Consider the following 23,928-nt stretch of genomic DNA (forward strand, 5'->3'; position numbering starts at 1 on the left):
TGTGTGTGTGTGTGTTTGGGTGTATATATATATGAATATATATTGTTTCTTTTTCAAATAAAAAAGAATCATCGATGTAAAAATGTAAAAGAATTATTAATGTAATTAAATAACTGAAAAATTATCCATCTTAATTGTTGCGAACACTTGCCTCTTCAGTTTGTTAAAGCTAAAATTAAGAAAACGAGGATTCAAGAATGAAAATTTGACAAATGAAAATGAAAATGAAGAAATACAGAATTGTTCTTGTAACTATAAAAAAAATATTTACCTCTGCGGGCACTTGCAATTTAAAATCAAACAGAAAATAACCGTAAGAAAAGTGCTTTCGTATTTTTCATACAATTTCAACTCCAAACTAGCTTCCTGAAATGAGTACTATGCATCATGTAACATTTAATATAAGCTTCTAAAAAAACCAGCTTTTTAATAGTTTTTTAGATATATAAGGCTCTGAAATTTGATTCAAAAAATAATTGAAAACAAAGAGTGAAAAATGATATGTGTCAATTTTTAACGAAAATTACGACCTCATCACAAACTGTTGAATTTAGAGGAATACTAAATTTTGACAGTTCAATAACGTGGTAAATTCTCTTCGAGAATTACTACTCTTTAAAAATGGACTATGTCCAATTAAATTGGTTTTAATGGCTCAAGAGTTATTACACTTTAGAGATGGGCTATGCTGAGGTTATTGGTTAACATTTTTAATTTTTAAAAATTTCATTTAAAAAATAAATAACGACAAAGGGTGAAGAATGGTATCTGTCCATTTTTCACAAAAAATGACGATTGGTTCAACTTCTGTTAAATTTTGAGGATTACTAAGTTATGACAAATCAATCACGTGATAAATTAGTTCTCTTCAAAAGTTATTACACTTTAAAGACCGGCTATGCTAAAGAAAAACGGTATCTATCAACGCGTAGAGAAGGTAAACAAGCAAAAGCATAGTGAATAAGACGAAATGAGCTGTAATATGAAAGTTTTGATTGGAGCGGAGTTCCGAAGACAAAACTGTTCACCCTCTGTTGAATTATGATAATTACTAAGTTTTGATAAATCATTAACGTGTTATATTGGCTCACTTCAAGAGTTATTGCAATTTAAAGATGGACTAAGCCAAAGGTAAATTGGCTTACAATTTGTTAATGGTTATTATACTTTGAAGAAGGGCTATGCTAAGGTTATTGATTAACATTTTTAATGGCTTAAAATTTCATTAAAAAATAAATAATGAAAAGGGCTGAAAAATGGTATCTGTTCATTTTTTCACAAAAATGACAATTGGATCACCCTCTGTTTAAGTTCGAGAATTACTATGATCTGACGTATGGTAAATTGGCTCTCTTCGAGAGTTCTTCTGCAGTAGAGGAAAGAGCAAGAAAAAGCATAGTGAAGATGACAAACGTTGTTGTGATGGGGAAGTTTTGATTGGAAAGGAATTCCGAGGACAAAACGATTCACCCTCTGTTAAAATATGATAATTTCTAAGTTTTGACGTAGCAATAACGTACAAATTAGTTCTTTTCGAGAGCTATTGCATTTTAAATATATGCTAAGCTAAGGTAAATTGGTTTAAAATTATTTAATGCTTCCATAGTTGTATTCCAGAGTTATTATACTCTAAACAAGGCTTATGCTAAGATTATTGGTTAAAATTGTTTAATGGTTTAAGTTTTCATTTCAAGCATAAATGAAGACCAAGGGTCAGGAATGGTATCTGTCCATTTTTCACAAAAACGACAATCGGATCAAACTTTGTTTAATTTTAAGGCTTACTAAGATTTGATATATCAATAAAGTACTGAATTGGTTTCCTTCGAGAGTTATTACACTTTCAACACGGACTATGCTAGGGATAAACGGTTTTTGTTCTCACGTAGGCAAGGTGAACATGGAAAAAACATGGGAAAGAAAACGATGGGAGTTAATAGAGAAAGTATTGATGGTAGAGGAATTTCTAGGAAAAAACGGTTTTGTCCAACCCGATTTTCATATACTTTTTTTTCTTTCTAAACGTCAAAATCTGTAAATGCTGTTTCGAAATATTTGGGAGATGTAATTAAATGGTCATGCACATTTTTTATTTATATGATTTCAATCCTATGCTAGCTTCTGAACAATCTCAAACCTTTAAAGCTGTTTCTTTCTACAGAATCAGCTTTCATGAACATTAACCATTCCCTCTCCTTAGACTTCAAATACCTTTTTCTAAACATAAAAATTAATAAAAATAAAACAATTAATTCTTTCCTTTGCTTGAAGAAATACAGCAAAAGTATAAGATTTCATAACTTGCTAAACGGTATAAAATTACAACAAAAATATTTGTGAAATAAATAAAATAAAAATGTGTTTGGCAATGAAAACTATCTAACTTACGAGATATATGAATTTTTTTCTTTTATAAATGTATCAAAATAAATCGACGTATTTCTTCAAAGACACCAAGAGCTTCAATTTTAAAGTTTTACAAATACTTCAAAAATAAACTATAATTAGTTTGTCTAAACTGAAAGTTTTTTTCTTAAAAAAAATAATAGCAACTAATTTGGATAGCTAGCACACAAGCAACATTTCTTTATTTTTCTCTTGGGACAAAAGTATTGCAACTATTGATTAAATTTCCTTAAATTTTATTATATAACGCATGTATATTTCACATCAAGAAAACTTACTTTGCTTAAAGTAAAATACAGAAACTAAACAACATAAAAACAAAAATAATATTTTTTTATTCTTATTTTTTTGAAAAATTAATATGGAAAATAAGTTCCACATGTCGCATTTGTCTCTTTTTCTCAGGGGACAAGCTTCTTATAGAGGGAAAAAAAAGAATGTATTTTCTATTAAGAAAATCCAATTACTTATGGCAACAGCGTATTTTTTTATTTATAGCACTTCACAATAAAAACCACGCCCCGGGCAAAAATTCCTCCACAATGCACGATGGGCATCAAAGTGTTTGACACAAATGATGACCCCCCTGGAGATTAATAACTTTAGTGTATCCCCTACATTCTCCCATGAATCTAAGGGGCTTTTATAGGTTCTTTTATTCGTTTTGCTTCCTTTAATAACCTAAGCGCTGTTTCGCATTAAAAATGCTCCGAGCTTCTTTAAAATATTTCTCTTTAAAATTTCTCTATCTAAAGTGGAAAAGGAACATCATAGAGAAAAGAATTAAGATAAGTTTTCTTTATGGAAACCTATCTGTACCATCGCCATTTTTTTCCACTAAGGAGTTAACAGGAAATTGCTAGAGACATAAGTTTTCTATGAATAATCCATAGTCATTTTATGTTAATTAAGAGAAAGTAATTAATTTTATAATATGAATAAAAAAATATTTAAACATATACATATCTCTAAATATTATATGTAATTATGCTTTATAACATATTTATAAATTTATGTTAGCCTTTTTTTATCTATAACATCAGCATTTTTTTCCACAAAATAACTAAAAAAGAAACAGCACCAGAAATTTGTATTGAAAGATCTGTAATTATTTTATATTAATTAAGAGAAAATAATTATATTTATAATATAAAAAAATTATTCCATCATATACATATAATTATATATAATGCTTAAAATTATATATTATATCTACATATAATGCTTAAAATTATATATTATATATACATATAATGTTTAAAATTATATGTAATTATGTTTTTATCATATATTTTGATTAATAAGTCTTAAGATAAGTATTTTTATGTAAGCCTCTCTGTACTATCGCCATTTTAGTCAGTAAAGAGCAAGAGAAGAAAATGATGAAGACATAAAGTTTCCTTAAATGATCTGTATTTCGTTTATATTAATTAAGAGAAAGTATTTAAACTAATAAACATAATTAAAAATTATCATGAACATATCTTTAAATAATAAATATTATTATTATTTATTTTCAATGGTCAGAGTTGAAGAAAAATCTCTACACCACAAAAAGGAAGCAACAAATGAGAACATAAAGTAAAGAAAAACATTACATGCATGAAGAGAAAAATCACTTTAAATACTTATAATTATGCGTCATAATGTTTTGAATAATGTGTATGTAATAATGTGCATGTAATAATGTCATATATCTTGAATAATATGAGTCCTAAGAATCTACTTCATACAGAAAAGTGGCTTAAAATCCTCCATGTTCACATGGAGATTCGTGCTAATGTAATATTCTTATTTATTCTGCATCTAATTAATTATTTTGAATTCATTTAGTTTCTTCTTAATCAGTGCAATATATTCCATTGAACCTAAGGAAAACTAATTTTCAAATTATGAGGTTGCAAGCCATTTTAGCTTCTTTTTTTTAAAGTTTTAAAAATTCTACCAAAACAATTTATAAGAGCACTAATATATTTGATGTATAACATAGATTCTAAGTTCAGTGGTATATAAAAAAAAAAATATATTATTACCTTGCAGTAAGTGACAGCGAAAAGCAAGATTTTTATTTATAAAATTAAAGATTAAAATTATGCAAGTAAGATTAAAAATATTAAAATCTAATAATAAAAATGAACAGTAAAAAAACACGGTCAGAAACGCAAAAAAGCACCAAAAAAAGACCCGTTGATTTTTTTTGAATTTTTCCGTAAATTTAATGGTTTGAAGCCATTTTGTTTACAAAATGGTTTTTCTCCATTTTTCACCATAATTCCAAACGGATTAAAAACTGTCAGTGGAAATTCTAGTTTTTGCCATGCAGTTTTGCTTTTCATAATATAATAAATTTTCCTTCTCCAAATCCCTTTTATTTTTTTCTATACTTGTTCTTATTTTTTAAACTGAGATTCGACTTTGTTGTCAAATGCATACAATATTAAAGTGAAACAATCACTATCTCAATATCTTCATCAGAAGACAGTGCAAACACAGGGGACAGTGCATACGCCATTCGATGAAGTACCCCAGGTTCGAATCCCAGCAATGACTGGTCGATACAAATTCAGTCGGTATAATATATTCTCCTCTGGTGTGAATGCAGATTTAATTCGTAACTTTAACTCAGAAAACTTATTTCCATACTTTAAAATTCTGTTGAGACAACAGAATTATTTATGTAGTAAAACTTTGTTACGGCAAAAAACCAGTCCGATTAAGTATTTAATTCGCAATTTTTGCCGAAATTTTTTTTCTTGTATGCTAAAAAACCGCTGTGGCTACGAATTTACACAATCAATCGAGTTGCCAGTTTTAGACTGTTAATTTTATGAGATTTCTTTTCTTACTGTGTGGGTCAAGGATTGAGTAAAGCTTTTTTCTCAGAAAATGTTTATTACCTTCTTATACCGGTAAAAATTTCAATATTCTAATCAGCTACTTTTGCAATAAGCTTTAGCCCCCATGGATGATCACAAAATGTTACAGTATATACTTGAGTGCAGAAGAAAGTCATTCTGGAATGCTGTACAATATACTATGGAATTGAAGTTTGATTATTACTAATCTATAGAATAGTGCCATTTTCATGGAATTCATCTTTGATTATTTCTTGATATAACAGTTGAATCACGAGTATTATAAGAAAATTTCTTTAAACAGTAATACCTATGTAATATAATTTTACAAAACTACATTTCGTAACCCAAGACAAAATTCTTGATGGTCCCATAAAAGCATTTTGATGGTTTATGTTGGTTTCAGGGCGATACATGATGGTCCAACATCATTTGATGGTCACCATCATCCAACATTTTCCATTATGAGTTCATGGTTTTTGATATGCCAACAAACTTCCATCATTCTATGATGGAAAATGCTACTTTAATACACTATTATTTTTAACCATCAAGATAATTTTGATTCTAATGGACCAACAATCAATGGTGATCCATGGTGGTTCATGATAGTCCAACTATACATTTCCATGGTGGTTTAATAGGAATTCTTGTTAGTTCTCAGTAATAAACCAACAAAACAATTTGTTTGTATCGTTATCTTGGCTCATCATTAAAAAAAATCTATATTCTTGCTTTAGGGGGAAGGTTCATGATCGTTCCAATATTTGATTTTTAAGAAACTATGATGGAAATTACTGATGGTTCAACGTGAACAACCCTCAAAGCACGCTGCTATTCCTATGTTGGACCATCATAAGTCAGTCCGGTTTCCTACATTGTCATGAAGATTATTTATGTTGGTTACCATAAAACATATAATGGTTCAGAATGGAATTATTGATAATTATCATAATGACTATGTTGGTCCATCAATGGAAAACCATCAAACTTTAGACATCTTTAAGAAACTATAATGGAAATTACTGATGTTCAACATGAACAGCCTTAAAAACACGTTGCTATTTTTATGTTGGACCATCATAAATCAGTTCGGTTTCCTACATTGGAGCGATAGTAATTCATGTTGGATACCATAAAAAATGTAATGGTTCAGAATGGAATTATTGATGGTTACCATAAAAACTATGTTGGTCCATCAATGGAAAACCATCAAAATTTAGATATGGGAATATTTCTCTTTTCCTACTCTTTTTACAAGTGCAAAACTGTGAAATAGTGCTATTTGTTTTTAAATTTATCTTTGAATATTCCAAGTAATGACAGTGGAATTGCAAGTATTATAGGGAAAATGCCTTTAAAACTGTAATACAGATGCAAATGCAATCATATTTTTCTTAATTTTCAAACTTAAAATTGATTGTTTAAAAATATTGCAATGCAAGATTAAAATTTACTACACTGTGGTGTTAATTTCTGCAATAAACAAGATTAACAATGCTGAAACTTAAAATTGCCCTACTAAAAAAAGTAATTATTTCGTAATATCACCTGTTATCTTTATTTTATGGTACTTCAATTATATTCTGCCTGAAAACTTTATGCACGTTATCTAAAAATAGAACGAAAGTAATTAAAAAATAGAAGGAATCAGAGGACGAATTTTACAAACTATCACAAGTGTTTTACAAAATATTCCTTCAAAATAAAGAAAGGTGAGATCTGAAACAAAGCATACAATGAATATTTTGCAGAATGCTGAAAATGTAATTATCATCGAATTTATGAGAAATATTAAACCAAATATATTATCAAAGACGGACTGGATTGAAATAGATTTTAGAGCAATATAGTTGTTATAGTTGTTTAGAGCAAAGGCTGTTTAATGAAGTTTACCGAAGAAAATTTTTGTTTTAAGTCTTTCAGACGTTTTCAGATGTCTATGTTTGTTCAGAAACTATATATTTCTTTTCTTAATACACTTTACGAACATTTAAAACAATAATAAGCAACAGATTTTTTAACATTATTATTATATAAGTTATTTATCAATGTATCTTATGAACACAATATTATGGATGAACACAAAAATTAAGGTTGATTTAAAACATTAAATAAAAACATTGGTGTGACATAGAAACGTATGATTATCTGTGTTCTGTTTAGGAAACAAGATATATATTTTCTCTCTGTTTTAAATGAATTTCAAATTTCGTGAAAAATTATTCTGCTGACAATTAAAGCTAAAAAACTATCTTTTCAGACACTAGTGCCTGATCTTAAAATATGTGCATGGTCGTCTGTTAATTTTTCCATTATTAAGACGCACCAACACAAGATGGTCTAGAAAACGGTTGTTTTGCTTAGAGCACTCGAGACATATTAATATTTTTTTACCATAGATTTTCGAATCTAAAGTTTTGTTCTTTTGAAAAATCGATTGTTGAAATGAAAAATCTTATCTTTTTTGTCCTTCGGTTATCGTTTGGTGATTCTACTTATAGTATTAAAGTTAGCATCATAGAATAGTGCGTAATAAAATTGAGTAATTGAATAAAATTAAAAATTTAAAAAAAAAAGAGAATTCTATTTTTTGTTCAGAAATAATCAAAAACTTAATAAAATAGTTTAAAATAATTATTTACTGATGCTTGCATGCGACATATACCACCAATATATCCTTTTTTTACGCTGTAAAGTTCTTTTTGTGCAAAGCATAAGAATTTGAGTGCTGAAATCAAAAGAAATAAGAAATTCAAACAAATTTTATAAATCAACAAGCAACAGGAATCCCATAATTGACAAATGTATTAATTGCTCTTAGTTCTTAATTGCAATTATTTAGATCCAAGAGACAAAGTAAGAAATCGAAATGTCTTCATGTTACAAAATAATTTATTAAAAAAAATTTCGAACATGAACGAAAAAAGAGCTTTTCAAACTACTTTTTTGTATTTTATATTTTAGAGCAAATATAGTTCAGAGAATTTATGATATTTTCTCAAGTAAATAAAAAACTATTATTAATTGTAATTATTTATTATTATTACTCATAATATTATGTAATTAATTATAATATTATTAGTTGTAATATTATTAGTTATAATATTATATTATTATTAATATAATATTAGATTATTAATTATAATATTGCATTAAAAATTATTATTAAAAAATGCCAAAATATATTTTTGCATGTAACAGAGTCAAAAAGAAACAATGGTGTCCCATCTACCACAAAAGATTAAGCAAATATTTACAGTGTATTGATATTGAAAATATTTAAACTAAGACATAACCTAATAATTCAAATAAACGAACTGCTATTTTTTAAAATATTTATTTTTTTATTTAAAATATTTTTTGAACAAACCACAAAATAAATTCATTTTTCGTTAGCTCGTTTAGTTTTTTCGTTTAAATAACATCATGTTTTAAATTTCGTATTTTGATGAACTCCAAACAAAATATGATAACTCGGAAAATGAAATATTGAATTTTCTGATAAAAGTTTGCTCTTTTCTAACATTTATTTCTTTTCAAAAAATAAACTAGAAAAGCTTATAACATAATACGAGAACTGCGCAGACAAATCTGTGTCAGGTTTTCGCGTTACCTGGAAATAACTTGTTTTATTCACTGAGAAGAGGATTAAAATAGAATTTTTAGAGAATTATTTCAGACTACCATTTCCCTAATCTTCTTTCGAAAAAAAAAGAAGAAAGAATTTAGACCGAAATTCCTCTTACCATTTTTTCCTATTCCTTTACTAATTCCTTTCTTACGGCACACAATCGAATAAGGGCTATTTAATTCACAGAAGAGGAATAATTCCAAAATAAAGCTGACTATGTAAGGCAAAATGAATTCTATTTTCTCTGCACATCCTGTTCGTTTTCAATAATCTTCCTACTTTTTTCAGTTCTTTTGGAGGGATGTTCGCAACTTAATTTTTCGCCCAGCAACAAGTTGCTTGGGGCATTTTTCTTCCAGATCCTTATGCATTAAGTATTTTCCCCCAACCTTTTGGAATTATTTGAGTTAAAATTAGATTAGGCTTCTTTTCTTTGGGGTAAAAATTCTTGTTTCTAAACCTAGAAACGAAACGTGTGTTCAGTGCTTTTTGCTTCACTGAATCTAATGTATTCAGCACGAATCTTTTACAGTCATCATCCCTTTGTGAAGTGAGGATAATTTATTTATATTTAAAACAGTAAAATTGTCTGTAGAATTGTAAGTTTCGTCAGAAAATAGTTTCAAAGTAAAAGATCCTTTCATTTAATTTTTTATTCTGCTTTTTTTCTTGCAAGTACTTTTAAATTTTGAATTTATTTATTTTTTTCAACTTGAGTTTCAATCATTTAAAAAGGATGAAAAAAAATTCCTAAAGTTTTAAAATTTTTAAGTACTGTGATAAAAATCCATAAAATATATGATTACTACGAATAAAGTCTTCACTTTAGAATCTGAAAACTTGTTTCTAGTTTTTACTTATAGGTTTTGGGAAACGGTTCTTCCATATGCTTATTTTTTCGATAACTAATTTATGAAAAATATTATTTATTATTTATATTGCTTTATTACAGTGCTGTGTTTACAATCAGTAGTTAAACAGTGGTTATTGGTTATCCGTGGACATTCAACGTGTTTCCTGTTTTTTACGTGCAGTTTTCTGCGTGTAGACAGGAGTTTCCATAATTTAGAAAGGATGTAAATGTTTTTTCCAGTTTTAAAATTTTTAAATACTATGATAAAAAATTTTAAAATTCATGTTTACTATGAATATAGCTTTCACTTTAGAATATGGAAAGTTGTTTCCAGTTTATTATGTGTGGTTTTTAGGAAACTATCTGTGCATATGGTTGTCTCTTTAATAACCAATTTATGAAAAAATATATTCGTTTTGTGCATATTGATTCATTACAGTCTCTTGTTTACTATCAGTGATAAAACAGTTGATATTAGAAGACTTGCAAGTTGTTTACAATTTTTTACACTTGTGGGTTTTGGTAAATAATCGGCTCATATGATCATTTTCCTAATAATTAATTTGTGAAAACAAAACTTTTTACTTGGAATAATTTAACACAGTATTTATAGCTTTCTATCAAAATTAAAATCCCTTAAAATTTTAAAAAAAACTTTGCTTACCATGTTATTTTTAGTCACAAAACAATTTTAATAAGCTAAATTAAATAAGGCTTCTTTTTCGGATCTAAATTCTTGTTTCTAAATCATGAAATGAAACAATTTATAAAAAATATATTCTTTTTTGCTTATACTGATTTATTGCAGAGTTTCGTTTACTATCAGTAGTAAAACAGTGATTGCAAGAAGACTTTTAAGTTTTTTCCAGTATTTTTACGCGTAGTTTTTTGTAAATCGTCGTTAATTTGTTGATTTCTTTACTAATTAATTTATGAAAAAACATTCTATCTTATTTAGATTAATTTCATACAGTATTTTGCTTTCTATCATTATTAAAATTCGCATTTGTTTACTGTCGTTATTTTTGGTCGTGAAACAATTTCAATAGGCTAAATTAAACAAGGTTTCTTTTTCGGGATCAAAATTCTTGTTTCTAAATCCTGAAACGATGTATTCAGTGTTTTCTGCTTCATTGAGTCTAATGTATTCAACAGGGCTCTCTTGCAGTTATCATTTCTTTGTGAATAGAGGATAATTTATTTAAATTTAAAACAGTAGAATTGTCTGTGGAGTTGTAAGTTTCGTCAGAAAATAGTTTTAAAGTGTACGTTCAGTTTATTGAATTTCGTTTACACTTCTTTTCGCGTAATTACTTTCAAATTTCAAACTCATTTTAATTAGAGTTCCAATCAGTTTGAGAGGATTTCAAGTTTTTTATAAAGTTTTAAAATTTTTAAGCACTAAGAATTTTTTTTCTTCTTTTTTTTTCAAAACGATTGTGGGGAATGGTTTCTTATTTAATAACCAATTTAAGAAAATAATAATAATCTTTTATCTTGACTTTGAAAAAAAAAATGAACTTAATTCAACACATTGGCAAAATGGGAAATCATTTATTATTTGCGTGTTTCGGCTCAAGCCAATTTTATTAAAATAAAATTTTTTAATGCTTTTCTATAGGTTTTGAATATGAATTCAATTCAACATTATCAAAAAACTGTGAACTGTTTGCAATCTCTGAGATTCTGTCCAAACCAATTTTATTAAAAATGACCAATTGAACTTTATTTTTTCTACTTTTTCTCGGTAAATATAAATTTAGATCAACATTTTGAAAAAGGAAGTGAATTGTTCACTATGTTTAGCATCTTACTCACAATGTCATCATATTATTTCATATAGATTTATATTTTAAATATAAAATTCTACCAATAGTTTGAAAGATAATAGTTTGTTGACAATATTTTTGTTTGGTCTCAAAACAACTTTAATAGATTAGATTAATTACGGCTTCTATTTTTGGGAGATCAAAAATCTAGTTTCTAAGTCATTTTTACACAGAAACGAAACGTGTTCTCAGTGCTGTTTGCTTCACTGAGTCTACTGTAATCAGCAGGCATCCTTTACAGTCATACTCTCTGTGGAACTCAAAGATAATTTATTTACATTTAAAACTGTAGAATTGTCTGTGGAATTATAAGTTTAAAAGTTTAGCCAGAAAATAGTTTTAAAGTGTAAGTTCTTTTTATTAAATTTTGTATTATCTTTTTTGGTGCAAGTAGTTTTATATTTCCAACTAAAGTTTCAATCATTTAGAAAGGATTTAAAAAAATATTTCTTAAGTTTTAAGATATATAAATACTGTAATAAAAATTTATTAAATAGTTTTTTAGAATCTTGTAAATTGTCCCTACTTTTTAACATGCAGTTTTTGGGAATTCGTTGGCACAAGTGATTATTTACTTAATAACTCAGGATTTAGTAAATGTGAAGTTAATTCAGCACTAAGCATACCTCTGGAATAATTTAATATTTTTATTTTTATGTTAATATTCAAACCAATTTTATTAACAATTTCACTTTTTTTTACTCGTACCTTGATATACTGAATATGAATTTATTCACCATTATAAATCTTTGAATTTTTTATCATTTTTGAAATTGTGCTAAATTCCATGTCATTCAAAATAACGAATTTTATTTTTATTTTATTTTTATCCATTAAATATATATTTAATGGACCTCGCTCTGAGAATGATTCTTTTTCCATTTTGCGGAGGAAACTATAGATCAAAGTCAACCAACCGCTCATCATCGGTATGCCAGCATATCTGGTAAAGTTTTGTAGTTTGACAAGTTTTCTTGCAGTTTGCAGTTTAGAAGTTTAGCAGCATCTCCACAATGCTTTGTAGTCTCAAAATCAACCAAAGTCATGAGATTGGAAAATGGACTGAAAGCTTTTCCACCTTGCTCAAACTTCGACATCCCAGCTTCACCCTGGGACTGTTCAAAAATACTGTAGAGGATCTATTCATAAAAACACCAATGGTTGCCTCAAATTTAATGAAAAAAATTCACAGTTTCAGGAACATGGTCCAGATATATTTACAAATATGGGGTGCCACCTTCACATTCTGATATTATTTCACTTATCTTGATAGTATTTAATTTTATAACCGTTGTTGAACAGCCGACCCAATTTCGCGTTAACGGTTACCAAACTTCATCTCCGAAGCCTTGTAATTTTCAACCTAATCCCGAAGAAAAGGGAAGTCCTGGATCAAGTGTTAGGAGAAATTTGCCTTTGTGGAGAACCTTTTGATAAAACTAATTCTTATTTGTGTTATGTGTAAAGGAAACCACGAAAACTTCCACGTTTAGTCTGGCAACAAGGGGACTCTAACCAATGATCCATCAACCGCTGAGGATATTTTTCGTCAGCCTTGTGGTCCGTGTGAGCCGGGTGCGGAATTCTTATCGACCAGCTGTCGATGGCGATTCGAACCCGGGTCTCCTAGTTGAGAGGCGAGCTCTATATCCTCTGAGTCAGTAAATATCAATTTAATTCAACCTTTTGGAAACACAGTGGTTTGTTTACTATTGCTGTGTTTAGTCTAAAAACGACTACAATGGGCCAGATAAGATTAGACTTCTTTTTTTCAGGAATCAAAAACCTTGAACCCGAAAAAACATGGACTTAATGCTTCTTTTCTTTTCCTAAAGATGCATATATATTCATCAGGACTCCTTTATAAGTCTCATCATTTCTTTTTAAAGTGCAGGTAGTTGATTTATGATTGAAAAAGTATAATTCTCTATGAAAATTTACGTTTTACCATACAATAGTGTCAAAGAAAGGTCTCCTTTTATTAAGTTTTGTGCTCATAATCTCTCATGTAAGTAATTTTAGATTTTAATTTTTTTAAATAGCGATTGAATAAAAGTATTGAAAATTTTTCATGAAATTTTAAAATATTTAAATATCATTGAAATGTTAACAAATATTTTCTCTGCTTATTATCTACCATCTAAAACATGAAAATTGTTTCTTTTCTTCATGCAAATTTTTATTAAACGGTTTGTTCAAATGGTTAGATATTTCATAACTGATTTACAAACAATCTTAATCCATAAGAGATTAGTTTAATTCTACTTCTTGAAGAATACTGTACTGTTTACCACCTTTGATTTCAAGCTCAAAGTGATAAATTTAATCAATGTGAAATATAGTAAAGACGCCCGGTGGCTGAGTGGTAGGGCTTCACGATCCCTTGCCGCAGGTCCTGAATTCAATCCTCGGGACGGGAAAGGTTGACTCAGACTTTCATCCTTTCAGTGGGTTGATAAATGAGCATCAAGCATGCTTGGGAACTAAACACTGGGGGTTTCGCGCTCGGCTGACCACCCAACTGGAACATCTGCTTCTGCACCCCAGAGTCCAAGGTAAAGAAAACTGAGACGGGCACAGTTGGCCCTGTACCGTCTGTCGCGCCACTGAGTTTAGTTATTTTTTTAAATATAGTGAAGACAATATAAATTAAACATTATAAAAAAACAACAACAGTGAACTATGTACTAACTTTGTTTTTGTACATAAAATACTTTAGTCTACCTTGATCTGGTAAGCATAAATTTAATTAAAAATCACGAAAAAATAATGAGCTGATAATTACATCTGTGAATAAGTTCAAAAATTTACGTTTAAGATAATCAATTTAAAAATGCCACAAAATCCAGAAAGTCTTTAAAATTCATTTTATCTTATTCAATTCATTCATTCAATTCATTTTATTCAATTCATTATATTCTTATTTTTTCATTCTTTGTTTTCTTTTTTAATACCAATTTATACTTTTTGAACAAAAAAGAAATATATATAACATCTGTATAAAGAAAACGCGGATTTTGAATTTCTCTCCAAAATCGCATTTTTTAATTGTGAATTACGAGAATGTCAGTTCATTTCAATTTCTTTTAAGAAACTAAGATACTCTGTTTTCTGATCATCCCACTCACCAACCACCATGATTAACATGATTAATTCACATTCATCATTTCTAAAATTCAATATTTTCAGCAAAAAATAAAGAAATTTTTGTTTATTAAATAGATTACTATTTTAGTTTTAAGTAACAAACATTTGTTAGTAATTGTATCGAAATTAAACATTACCTGAGTTTGAAAAATATTTAAATGCATTTGAAAACAAAATTAACTTAAGAATATAAATTGTGCGACAAAATAAGAAGAAATTAAAGTCAAATAATTTTACTCGTTAATAGGAAATCATTATTATAGTTGAAATTGAAAGCGGTTTTAACTTTTTACTGAATAAAGCTTTTTATATTTTTAAAAATTTCAGTATAAATGTTTGGATTTGTATCTATTTATTATTTTTAAATTATCATTATTATTTTTTTTTAATTTAAACTGTTATGACATAATTTTTTTTGTATTAAAGAAGATTTACAAAAATAAAATTTCTTTACTACGCATTTTGCAATTTGAAATTTTTTCTTAATATTCTTCTTTTTTTAAGACTGGGAAGTAATTTCATTTATTTCTGTTCAACTCATGTCTCGACAAATATTTTTTTCCTTGCTATTTTATTTACACAAAACCCAGTTATTACCATTATCTGAATTGTAAAATTTGAAATAATAAAAATGCTCTGAAAATCCCATTATAAAAACGCACTGCATCGCTGATTCGTCAAAATGAAAAATATTTCTGTTTATCAAAGGAATGCCATAAATAGCATTAAGATTGAGTATAAAAGCTATTTTCTTTAAATAAAATATCACATGCTGAAAGGTTAAATAAATTTATTTTTCTTCGTGGAACTGGAATGAGAAGATTGACTCTAGAGGATATTTTATTTTCCAAATAAAGGTGAGCTTTATTTGATTTCCGAAATTCAAAAATGCAATATCAGTTTTTCAGGATCTGCTGACTTTTATTTACTCTTTGACTAATAAATGTAGCTGTTAAAGTATGGACAAACTGACATGAATAACAGGAACTGTTTCCTCAAGGACATGAAATCTTTTAAGATTAAATTCTTAATTATGAAATAGTAGAAACAGTTGTAAAATAGTATTCTTAAGAAATTTAACATATACTGGTATTATACAAGTATATCTGTATTTTATGAGAACATGGATATTAAAACAATTCAAGTCTGTTCACCTCATTTTGCGATAGATATCCGTTATTTTTACAATGCAATTTCTGTTATTGGTATTATCTACTTTGCAAAAATTATAATATTCTCCATAATTCCCATTATAAGAATACGGAAAAAAATTCCATAATATAATTCATGTCTATTCACCACATTTTGCGACAGATATCCGTTATTTTTCCAATGCAATTTCTGTTATTGATATTATCTACTTTGTAAAAATTATAATATTCTCCACAATTCCCATTATAAGAATACGGAAAGAAATTCCATGATATAATTCATGTCTGTTTTCCTCATTTTGTGACAGATATCCGTTATTTTTCTAATGCAATTTCTGTTACTTATATTATCTACTTTGTAAAAATTATTATAATCTCGATAATTCCCATTGTAAAAATACGGAAAAAAATTTCCTTATACTTTACTGTAATCTAATGGCATTTCTGGTTTATAAAAGAAGAAGGAAAAAACATAATTCTGGTATTAAAAACCAATGTATACAGTATTTAAAACATTTATTAGGTAATTTTTCCTTTGATATGGAAAAATTTAAAACAGAAATTTTGGCTTACAAAATCAATAATTCCTATTACTGCACAGTTAGTAAAGATTACATACAAAACTAAAAAGAAAATAAAACTAAAAAAATGCTTTTTCTGTCGTGTTGTAAGGTATCACGCTAAAATTACCAAATTTCACCATCTTTTTCCAAATTTTATCTCTTATTATGCAACCATAAATTTAGTTTTAACAAAATTATTACCAACGTGCTTCAATAAAAACCACCGAGCTTGTTAGTGTTCTCATAGGCCACGAAACACAATAAATTCGTTACATTTCACCGTATTGGGCATGTTTTTTTCCCTCAGTAACCGAATTGATTCGTCAAAAATTTAAAAAAAATTTCTTTCTTTCTCTAAATAGTGCCATAAATAGCGTTAAGATTGAATATGCAATTCATTTTCTTCATAAAAGAAAAACATTGCCGAAAATTTTACTTACTTCTTAAAAATGAAAGGAAAGATTGACACAAAAAGATATTTTTTAAATTAAAAAGATGAGCTTTATTTTATTTTAAAAATTTAAAACCGCAATATCAGTCTTTCAGACTTTGAAGTCTTTTATTTATTTTTTATTAATAAATAAATAAGTGTAAAAATAAAATTCAATTATTATGAACAAACAAAAACTGTTTCTTTAGGGATATAAAATTTGAGAGGATAAAATTTAAAGTAAAATAGTATCAGATTTATTTCTGGAAAAATTTTAACGCTTACGAGTTTGGTTAAAAAATCTATATTTTTTTTTGCTGAAAATACGGACGGTAATTTTATTTCTCACTGTTTATCCAATTTTATGACCATTTACTTTTTAGCTTACTACGTAAATAAGAGATATTGACATATTTCTTTGGTATAAAAATTTAATTTAGAAATGAATATGCTTTCCGTTATAAAAACTGATTTTTAGACGAACTGATTTGTGCACTGATTTTTAGACGAAAATTATAATTATTTTTATTTGTCAAAATAATGCTATATGGCAAAGAAAAAATATAAAAAATATTTCCTCTAAATTATTCAGGTTTCTCCGAAAAAATAAATAAATTCTTTTTGCATAAAAATGAACGAAAAAATTGATTCAAGAAGACATTTTATTTTCAAAATAAAGGTGAACTCTATTTGATTTTATAAATTCAAGAATGCAATATCAGTCTCACTGGTTTCGATGTTCCATATTTTCTAATAAAATAGTCGTAGAAATGAAAAAAATAAAAGCCAGACTGCTGTAAGAAAGCGGAAGAGATTCCTTTTAAAACGTAAAATTTGGCTAGTTTCAATTTAAATATAACTATTTGCAGTTGTTTAAGAAACATTTCCCTTGCTGTAAGGTATGAATAAAATCCACTGTTTCTTTTTATGCACGCACATCACTTTTTTATGATTTACAAACAATTTTAATCTCTCCCAAAACCAAATTATTATTATTTTTATTTAAATGTATTTTTTTATTCTTCAAAATGCATGTTATTTTATTTTCTACTTCATTCTGCTGAAATTATATGTATTTATTGGAATACGACGAAATTGATGAAAAATTATGCTCCTAAATTTAATATACACCGAGAAGAAAGTATGGTCAAAACTACTAAGACATGGAATAATTTTTCATTGTTTTGGTTCAACTGAAACTCCAAAAAGCTGGGTAACTTTTACCAAAGCGTTTTGGTAACGTTTTGTTTTAATTTGTCAATAACAAATGGTTTTATAATGTGTGTTAAATTTTAGTAAACGTAGTTGCATTTGGTTATTTTGTAATGATACATTAGATCATGGCGTGGAAAGAATTTATTCGGTTAAATTTTCCTTTCCGTTTTGTATTTTTCAATAAATGTGTGAAAATAAAAACTATAATTTTGAAAATCAGCATTTCCGGTAAACAGTTACCACGCGAACGGAAAAATATTATCAAATTAATGATTAAAATACCGTATATTTCAGTGTTTATTTGGTTTTTGGTTTTGGTATCTGGAAAAAAAACATATAGAATGATGCTTCGTTTTCCAGAAATGTTATTACTATACTGTATTTTTACGAATTATTTTATCTCTCTATTAACATTATAGAGATAGACATTATAGTTATAAGACAAATATTATAACATCATAGTGGTAAGACAAATTTCCTAAAGGGTTTAGGTTTGCACGAAACTATTTAATATTGCTTTTAAACAGATTATTCGTAAGCTTTCATCATTTCTTTTATATAAAAATCATATTAAGATCTAGACAACTGCCAATGCTTATGTAAAAAACAACTTAGAAAAGACTTTATTGACTTTGTAGTAATCGGGACATTTTCAATCTAAATCACTCTTAAAATATACTTTTTCAGCTTTGAAACTGTCGTTATATTACTTAAGCTCTGCAAATATTGAAAACCCTGTTTTTCTGCGTGTTCATCGCGCGAAAAAATGTTAAACCCACATAAATTAATTTAATTAGATTCGTGTTGAAACATAACATCACTTCCTTGAACTACAATTTATCAGACGTTCCTACCTATTTAATGTATGTTCAATCATGTAAAATAAATAGATAAACAGTGAAATGCCCCCTTTAAAATGAATAAAAATAACATGGTACATATGTACTTACTAAACTTAGGAACTAGTATCCTTTTCTTCATATTTTTTAAAAGCTGTTTGCACTTTTGAGGAAAAATTGTCTCTAAAATGCATTATCTGTTTTCCTGGCAATTTATCTCATAAGTTCATTGACATAAAATTTAATTTAACATTTTTTTAGATTAAATGGCAAGTTTCAGAAAATTTACCAACTTAACCTTATTTCTGTTTCCATAATTTTCAGAACCTCCCTAATGCACATTCATAGTTTTCACATTCAACTTTTACGCATTTTATAGAAGAATTTTTCTCTTTAGAGTAGCAACAAAAAAATTTTTTTGGTTTTCTGATTAATAAATATAATTTAGATTGACTTTGACTACCATGGTTTGTAAAGATTACAAACATATGAACAGGATACACCAAACATTCGAATGACAATCTCTGAGAAGTGAAAAATGCATCAGGGTTATAAAGACTTGGAATATAATATGAAGTCATAAACCACGTTAAAAGTATAAAAATCGAAAAGCGCACTCTGAATCTGAATTTAGAGTCGGGTGAGGTTTCCTGTTCATACTAAGAACTTATATGCAAATCGATTTTAAGCACAGAGAATCTTTTGTAACTGTTGGGCTCAAATCAAGTACCGGAAATATTTTAACTGCTATTATAGATATTGTTATGACATCAATGTGTGCCATTTTAAATAACTCTTATATTAATTAGTCAAAAAAATATTTTTGTGGTTAGTTAGTTTGTAGTACACGGAAACAAAATTCTAGCATATTGATTGCACTGCATGGTAATAACATTTATAGAAAAAAAACATTATTAAAACAAAAATTCACAGTATTTAAATCATTCATTTGGTGATTGTTTTCGTTCATATAGTAACGGTTCACCAAAAATTTTGGTTTTCAAAATTATCCTTCTTATTACCACACTTGAGGTAAAAAATATAAAACTAAAAACTAAATTTAACTGAATATATTCCATGCTCTAATGCTTTGTTACTTTACTCAGTTTTTCTCAGAAAGCTCACAAATCTTTTGATATAACAGCGTGATATCTTAACTTTAAATACATGGCATTTATCTTACCATAATTTATAACAGAAGTGTCAGTTCATCCACTAAAACTATTTCCAAATTCTGAACTACTGAATGATGTATCATAAAAGGAGCAATAATTTCAAAAATCGAAATATAAACTAAAGAAATGCACATTATTTTCTCATTTTGCTCTATTCATGCGACTTATATCTCATTAAGACTCTATTCTAGATTAAGAATTGTTTAAATCTAGCATTACATTTCCTGTCACCGGTACCGAGATAAGTGAAAAGCAATTTTCTGTCGCCGAGCTTTTATATACTTTCCCCGTGCAAAGTTCTGGCAGAAAGCAAAGCAGGTTGTTTAATTATATTTAGATTATCATTATGTTCTACATGAAGGTTTTGGAGAGGTTGTAATTAACTCTCAGCTGACAGCTTATTTTGAGATTACGGTTTTCTAAGGGATTTTCACTTGATAGAACTATCAAATCGACTATTTTGTCGTTTTCTGTAGGAATATTTCAGGTACTGCAAGAATCCCTTAGTCGCATATGATTCTTAAGCTATCTTAATTTGACATTTTATCCTATTATAAATACATTTCAATTTTCATTGCTAAAGTCAGAAAGCAATTATTATATACTATTTTTACAGAGAAGCCAAAGTATATAAGTGTGGTAAAACGGATGATAGATATAGCAGGTAGATCCTAATAGGATAAAGAATGGATATCAAGTGATTTCAAGATAATTTTATTATCTAAATAATATGTTCCATGTTAAAAACAGTTGACGTCAAATTACTGAATAAATTATTTTCGTTATTTACTTTTATGTAAGAATAAGTCATGGGTAAAAGATTTCTTATTTTCATAAAACACTTAAGCTTTATCCCATTAATTTTTATTTAAGTAATCTTTACAAGTTCAACCTACTAATCAAAAATCATTTATCATATGAAGAGCATAAAATATATAAAAGATATGTAATGGACAAAAAGCAGTTAGAAGCAATGAAGGAAAGAATGGGTATTAAAATATATCAGATTTATCTGAATAGAAGGTATTATTTTAAGTGGATACAAATCCTTAGGAAAATTTGCCATATTTCCGGTTATAAAAAATACCATAGGATATCCCTGTGGGGTTTGCATATGGCAAAATTTTACCATTGGAATTTTGTCATGCATCTACTCAGGGGATTATTTGTACATAGAGAGTAACAGTGAGCATTTGGAGTTTCTCACAGGAATGATTAAGCAACATGAATGAATATAATAATATAGATTCAGATGAGAGATAAACTAATAAAGCAGATGAGAAAAGACAATTACGTAAAAAAAGGACAATGCATTCGGTAAATTCAAATCATGAGGATAACAATTAATTAATTAACGATAAACTAAATATTTTGTAACAATAATCCATGTACAGTGCAATGTAAAAGTATGAAATATCGCATTATTTAACTTTAAATTTGGGACTGCGATAGCATACTTATAAAAACTTTCAAGATATTTAAAAATGTTTTTTAAATGGTACAATCAAAGCACAACTGGTGAAAACAAAATTTGGGTTGCTACAAAGGTTGAAATTGAATTTCGGGAGATATTCTGTTAGCAATGCTCTTGGATTAACTACGTCAAGAAAACGTAATAATGCCTTAAATTTCAAAACAATAAAACTTTCGACTAACCAGAATGTACTTTGAGTCTTAAACGTATCTATAATTTTAAGGGTAGCATGTATTGTAAGAATTAGTGCAAGGTTAACGGGAACGAGTGTTTCTGATCCTTACCAGTGGTCACCAAGCACCACATCATTTCACTAAGACATTAAAAAAATTTGACTTCTTTCTGAGCATCTGGTTGGCTCTTGGGTTCAGAAAGCAATGCTCTTGTATTAACTATGGTAGAAATATGTAATTCTGCTTTAAACTTTAGAATATTAAATTTTCGATTAGCCAGAACGTATTTGGAGTTTCAAACTATTCGAAAATTTTAAAGGCACCTGATATTGGCTCCATATTTAAGAAAAGAAACAATTCATTTCCATTTTGTTTTATATTTATAAAAGTTTTGAGATAGTGTAAATTATGTTATTGCCAATTAATCACTTATAATTTAAGCAAGTTATCAATACTTAGTTACAAATATTGTATAGTATGTATATCATTACATTCCGTTTCAGTTAAATTGATTGAATGTTTATCTCTGTGAATTTATTTATCTAAATTTTTGCGTCGCACTGTAAGCAAAATTTCTGCATATTTTATTATTTGACTTCTAACATTTATTTATAAACAATTATTGTTAAATATTCAAGGACAATTTCCTTTTTGAAATTATTTATCTTACAATAATTGTTTAAGTGTAAACGAAATCAGTGAATCGAATATAGTAATAAAAAGTATCTGCAACTTTGGTATAAAGTGAGCAATATAAATAATACGTTCGACATCAAGTACAAATCATATCGAATTTCTGAATATTTCTATACATTGATTATTTAGTAAAAGAATAAATAGTGACTTAAATTCGAATCGACTAAAGCCGAATTAACTGACTGTACTGATTCAAATCACTTACATAATAGCGGTTTGAATAATCATAAACATTTCTCCATTTCATTTAAATGCAGGTTCATAGAGGTAGTTAATGGTTAGTTGTTTTGAATTAAAAGTTAATTTTATTCGTCATCTTTAACATTTTACCCATTGACGTCGATTTAAATTCCATTTTCAAATTTAACTAAATAGTTCGAATTACCTAAATAAACGTAACAAACGAATGATTTCCTCAAATATATTTTAGTGCTTTATGAAATTTAAAAACTTGATTTAAACTCAATTCTATACTTTTCAGATATAAATTTCTTAGTAAAGTACATTTCATTGAATATTCCAGAAAAGTAGAATATTTCTATTCGAAAATATCTTTTAGACGTTACTCTTTGGAAATTCCTCTTTCCATAACTTTTCATTCCTCTTTTCAGTTGGTGTTGTCCTTCCGGCTATTCGAATGCTGATGATGGATGTACCCAGTCCCACAACACAAGGGGAATCGGTTGAATTGATATGCAGTTACCAATTGGATGAAGACAAGTTGTACTCGGTGAAATGGTACAAAGACGATGTTGAGTTTTATAGATATGTCCCGAATGACTGGCCTCCTGGTCAATTTCTACCCATACAAGGAGTTAAAGTTGATGTAAGTTTTATTCTTGAAATATCTGCTGCATATTTTCAGAAACCAATGGAGCAGAGAAGTCACTTGATTTTGTCAAGGGATCTCTTTGCCTTTCAGTTGATTTTGAAGATTTTTAATATGCAAAGCTTTAGTAAACTTAATATAAAATTAATTTTAATTAATACTATGTATCCAAACATCTTCTTTAAGTTTCTGAGAACAAATCATGTAGGTTTTAGTTATTAAAAACTTTTTGAAGTCATAGACGGAAAAGAGACAATTGTCACTTATTTAGAAGGTTTATAGCACTTAAAGTTCCAATTCTTTCACTAATATTGATTTTAATGGAAGTAATAAATATGCACACATTCAATGTGTCTCAACCAAATTTACGTGTTTTATTTATATTGATAAAAGCTCTTTGAAAGTTAAAAGCGCAATGACAAAAGCTTACTTGGTTTCTAAGGTTTATAATATTTAAGGCTCCTATTCTGTTAGTTATATTAATTTTAATAAACAAAAAAGATTCAAACACGTCCATTGAATTGTAATAACTAAACATACATTTTTAAATTGTTTAAATCTATTGAATCTAATTGTTTGAGTATTGTTTGAATTAAAATTGCTTGAATTGTTTGAATCTAATTGTTTGAGAATGGGTGGCAAATACAAAAATTTATTTG

The 23,928-nt window shown here is 27.7% G+C and overlaps 1 protein-coding gene across 1 annotated transcript in view; it reads left to right on the top strand.

Annotated features, from left to right (window-relative positions):
• Positions 1-23,928, top strand: part of LOC107440160 (uncharacterized) — a 136,653-nt gene that overhangs the window by 48,711 nt on the left and 64,014 nt on the right. The window contains exon 2 of the mRNA XM_016053000.3: positions 23,052-23,266. Coding sequence (XP_015908486.1) covers positions 23,052-23,266 — 215 coding nt within the window. The remainder of the gene's footprint in view (positions 1-23,051; positions 23,267-23,928) is intronic.

The sequence above is a fragment of the Parasteatoda tepidariorum genome, chromosome 5 (assembly GCF_043381705.1).
Source record: "Parasteatoda tepidariorum isolate YZ-2023 chromosome 5, CAS_Ptep_4.0, whole genome shotgun sequence".
NCBI lineage: Eukaryota > Metazoa > Arthropoda > Arachnida > Araneae > Theridiidae > Parasteatoda > Parasteatoda tepidariorum.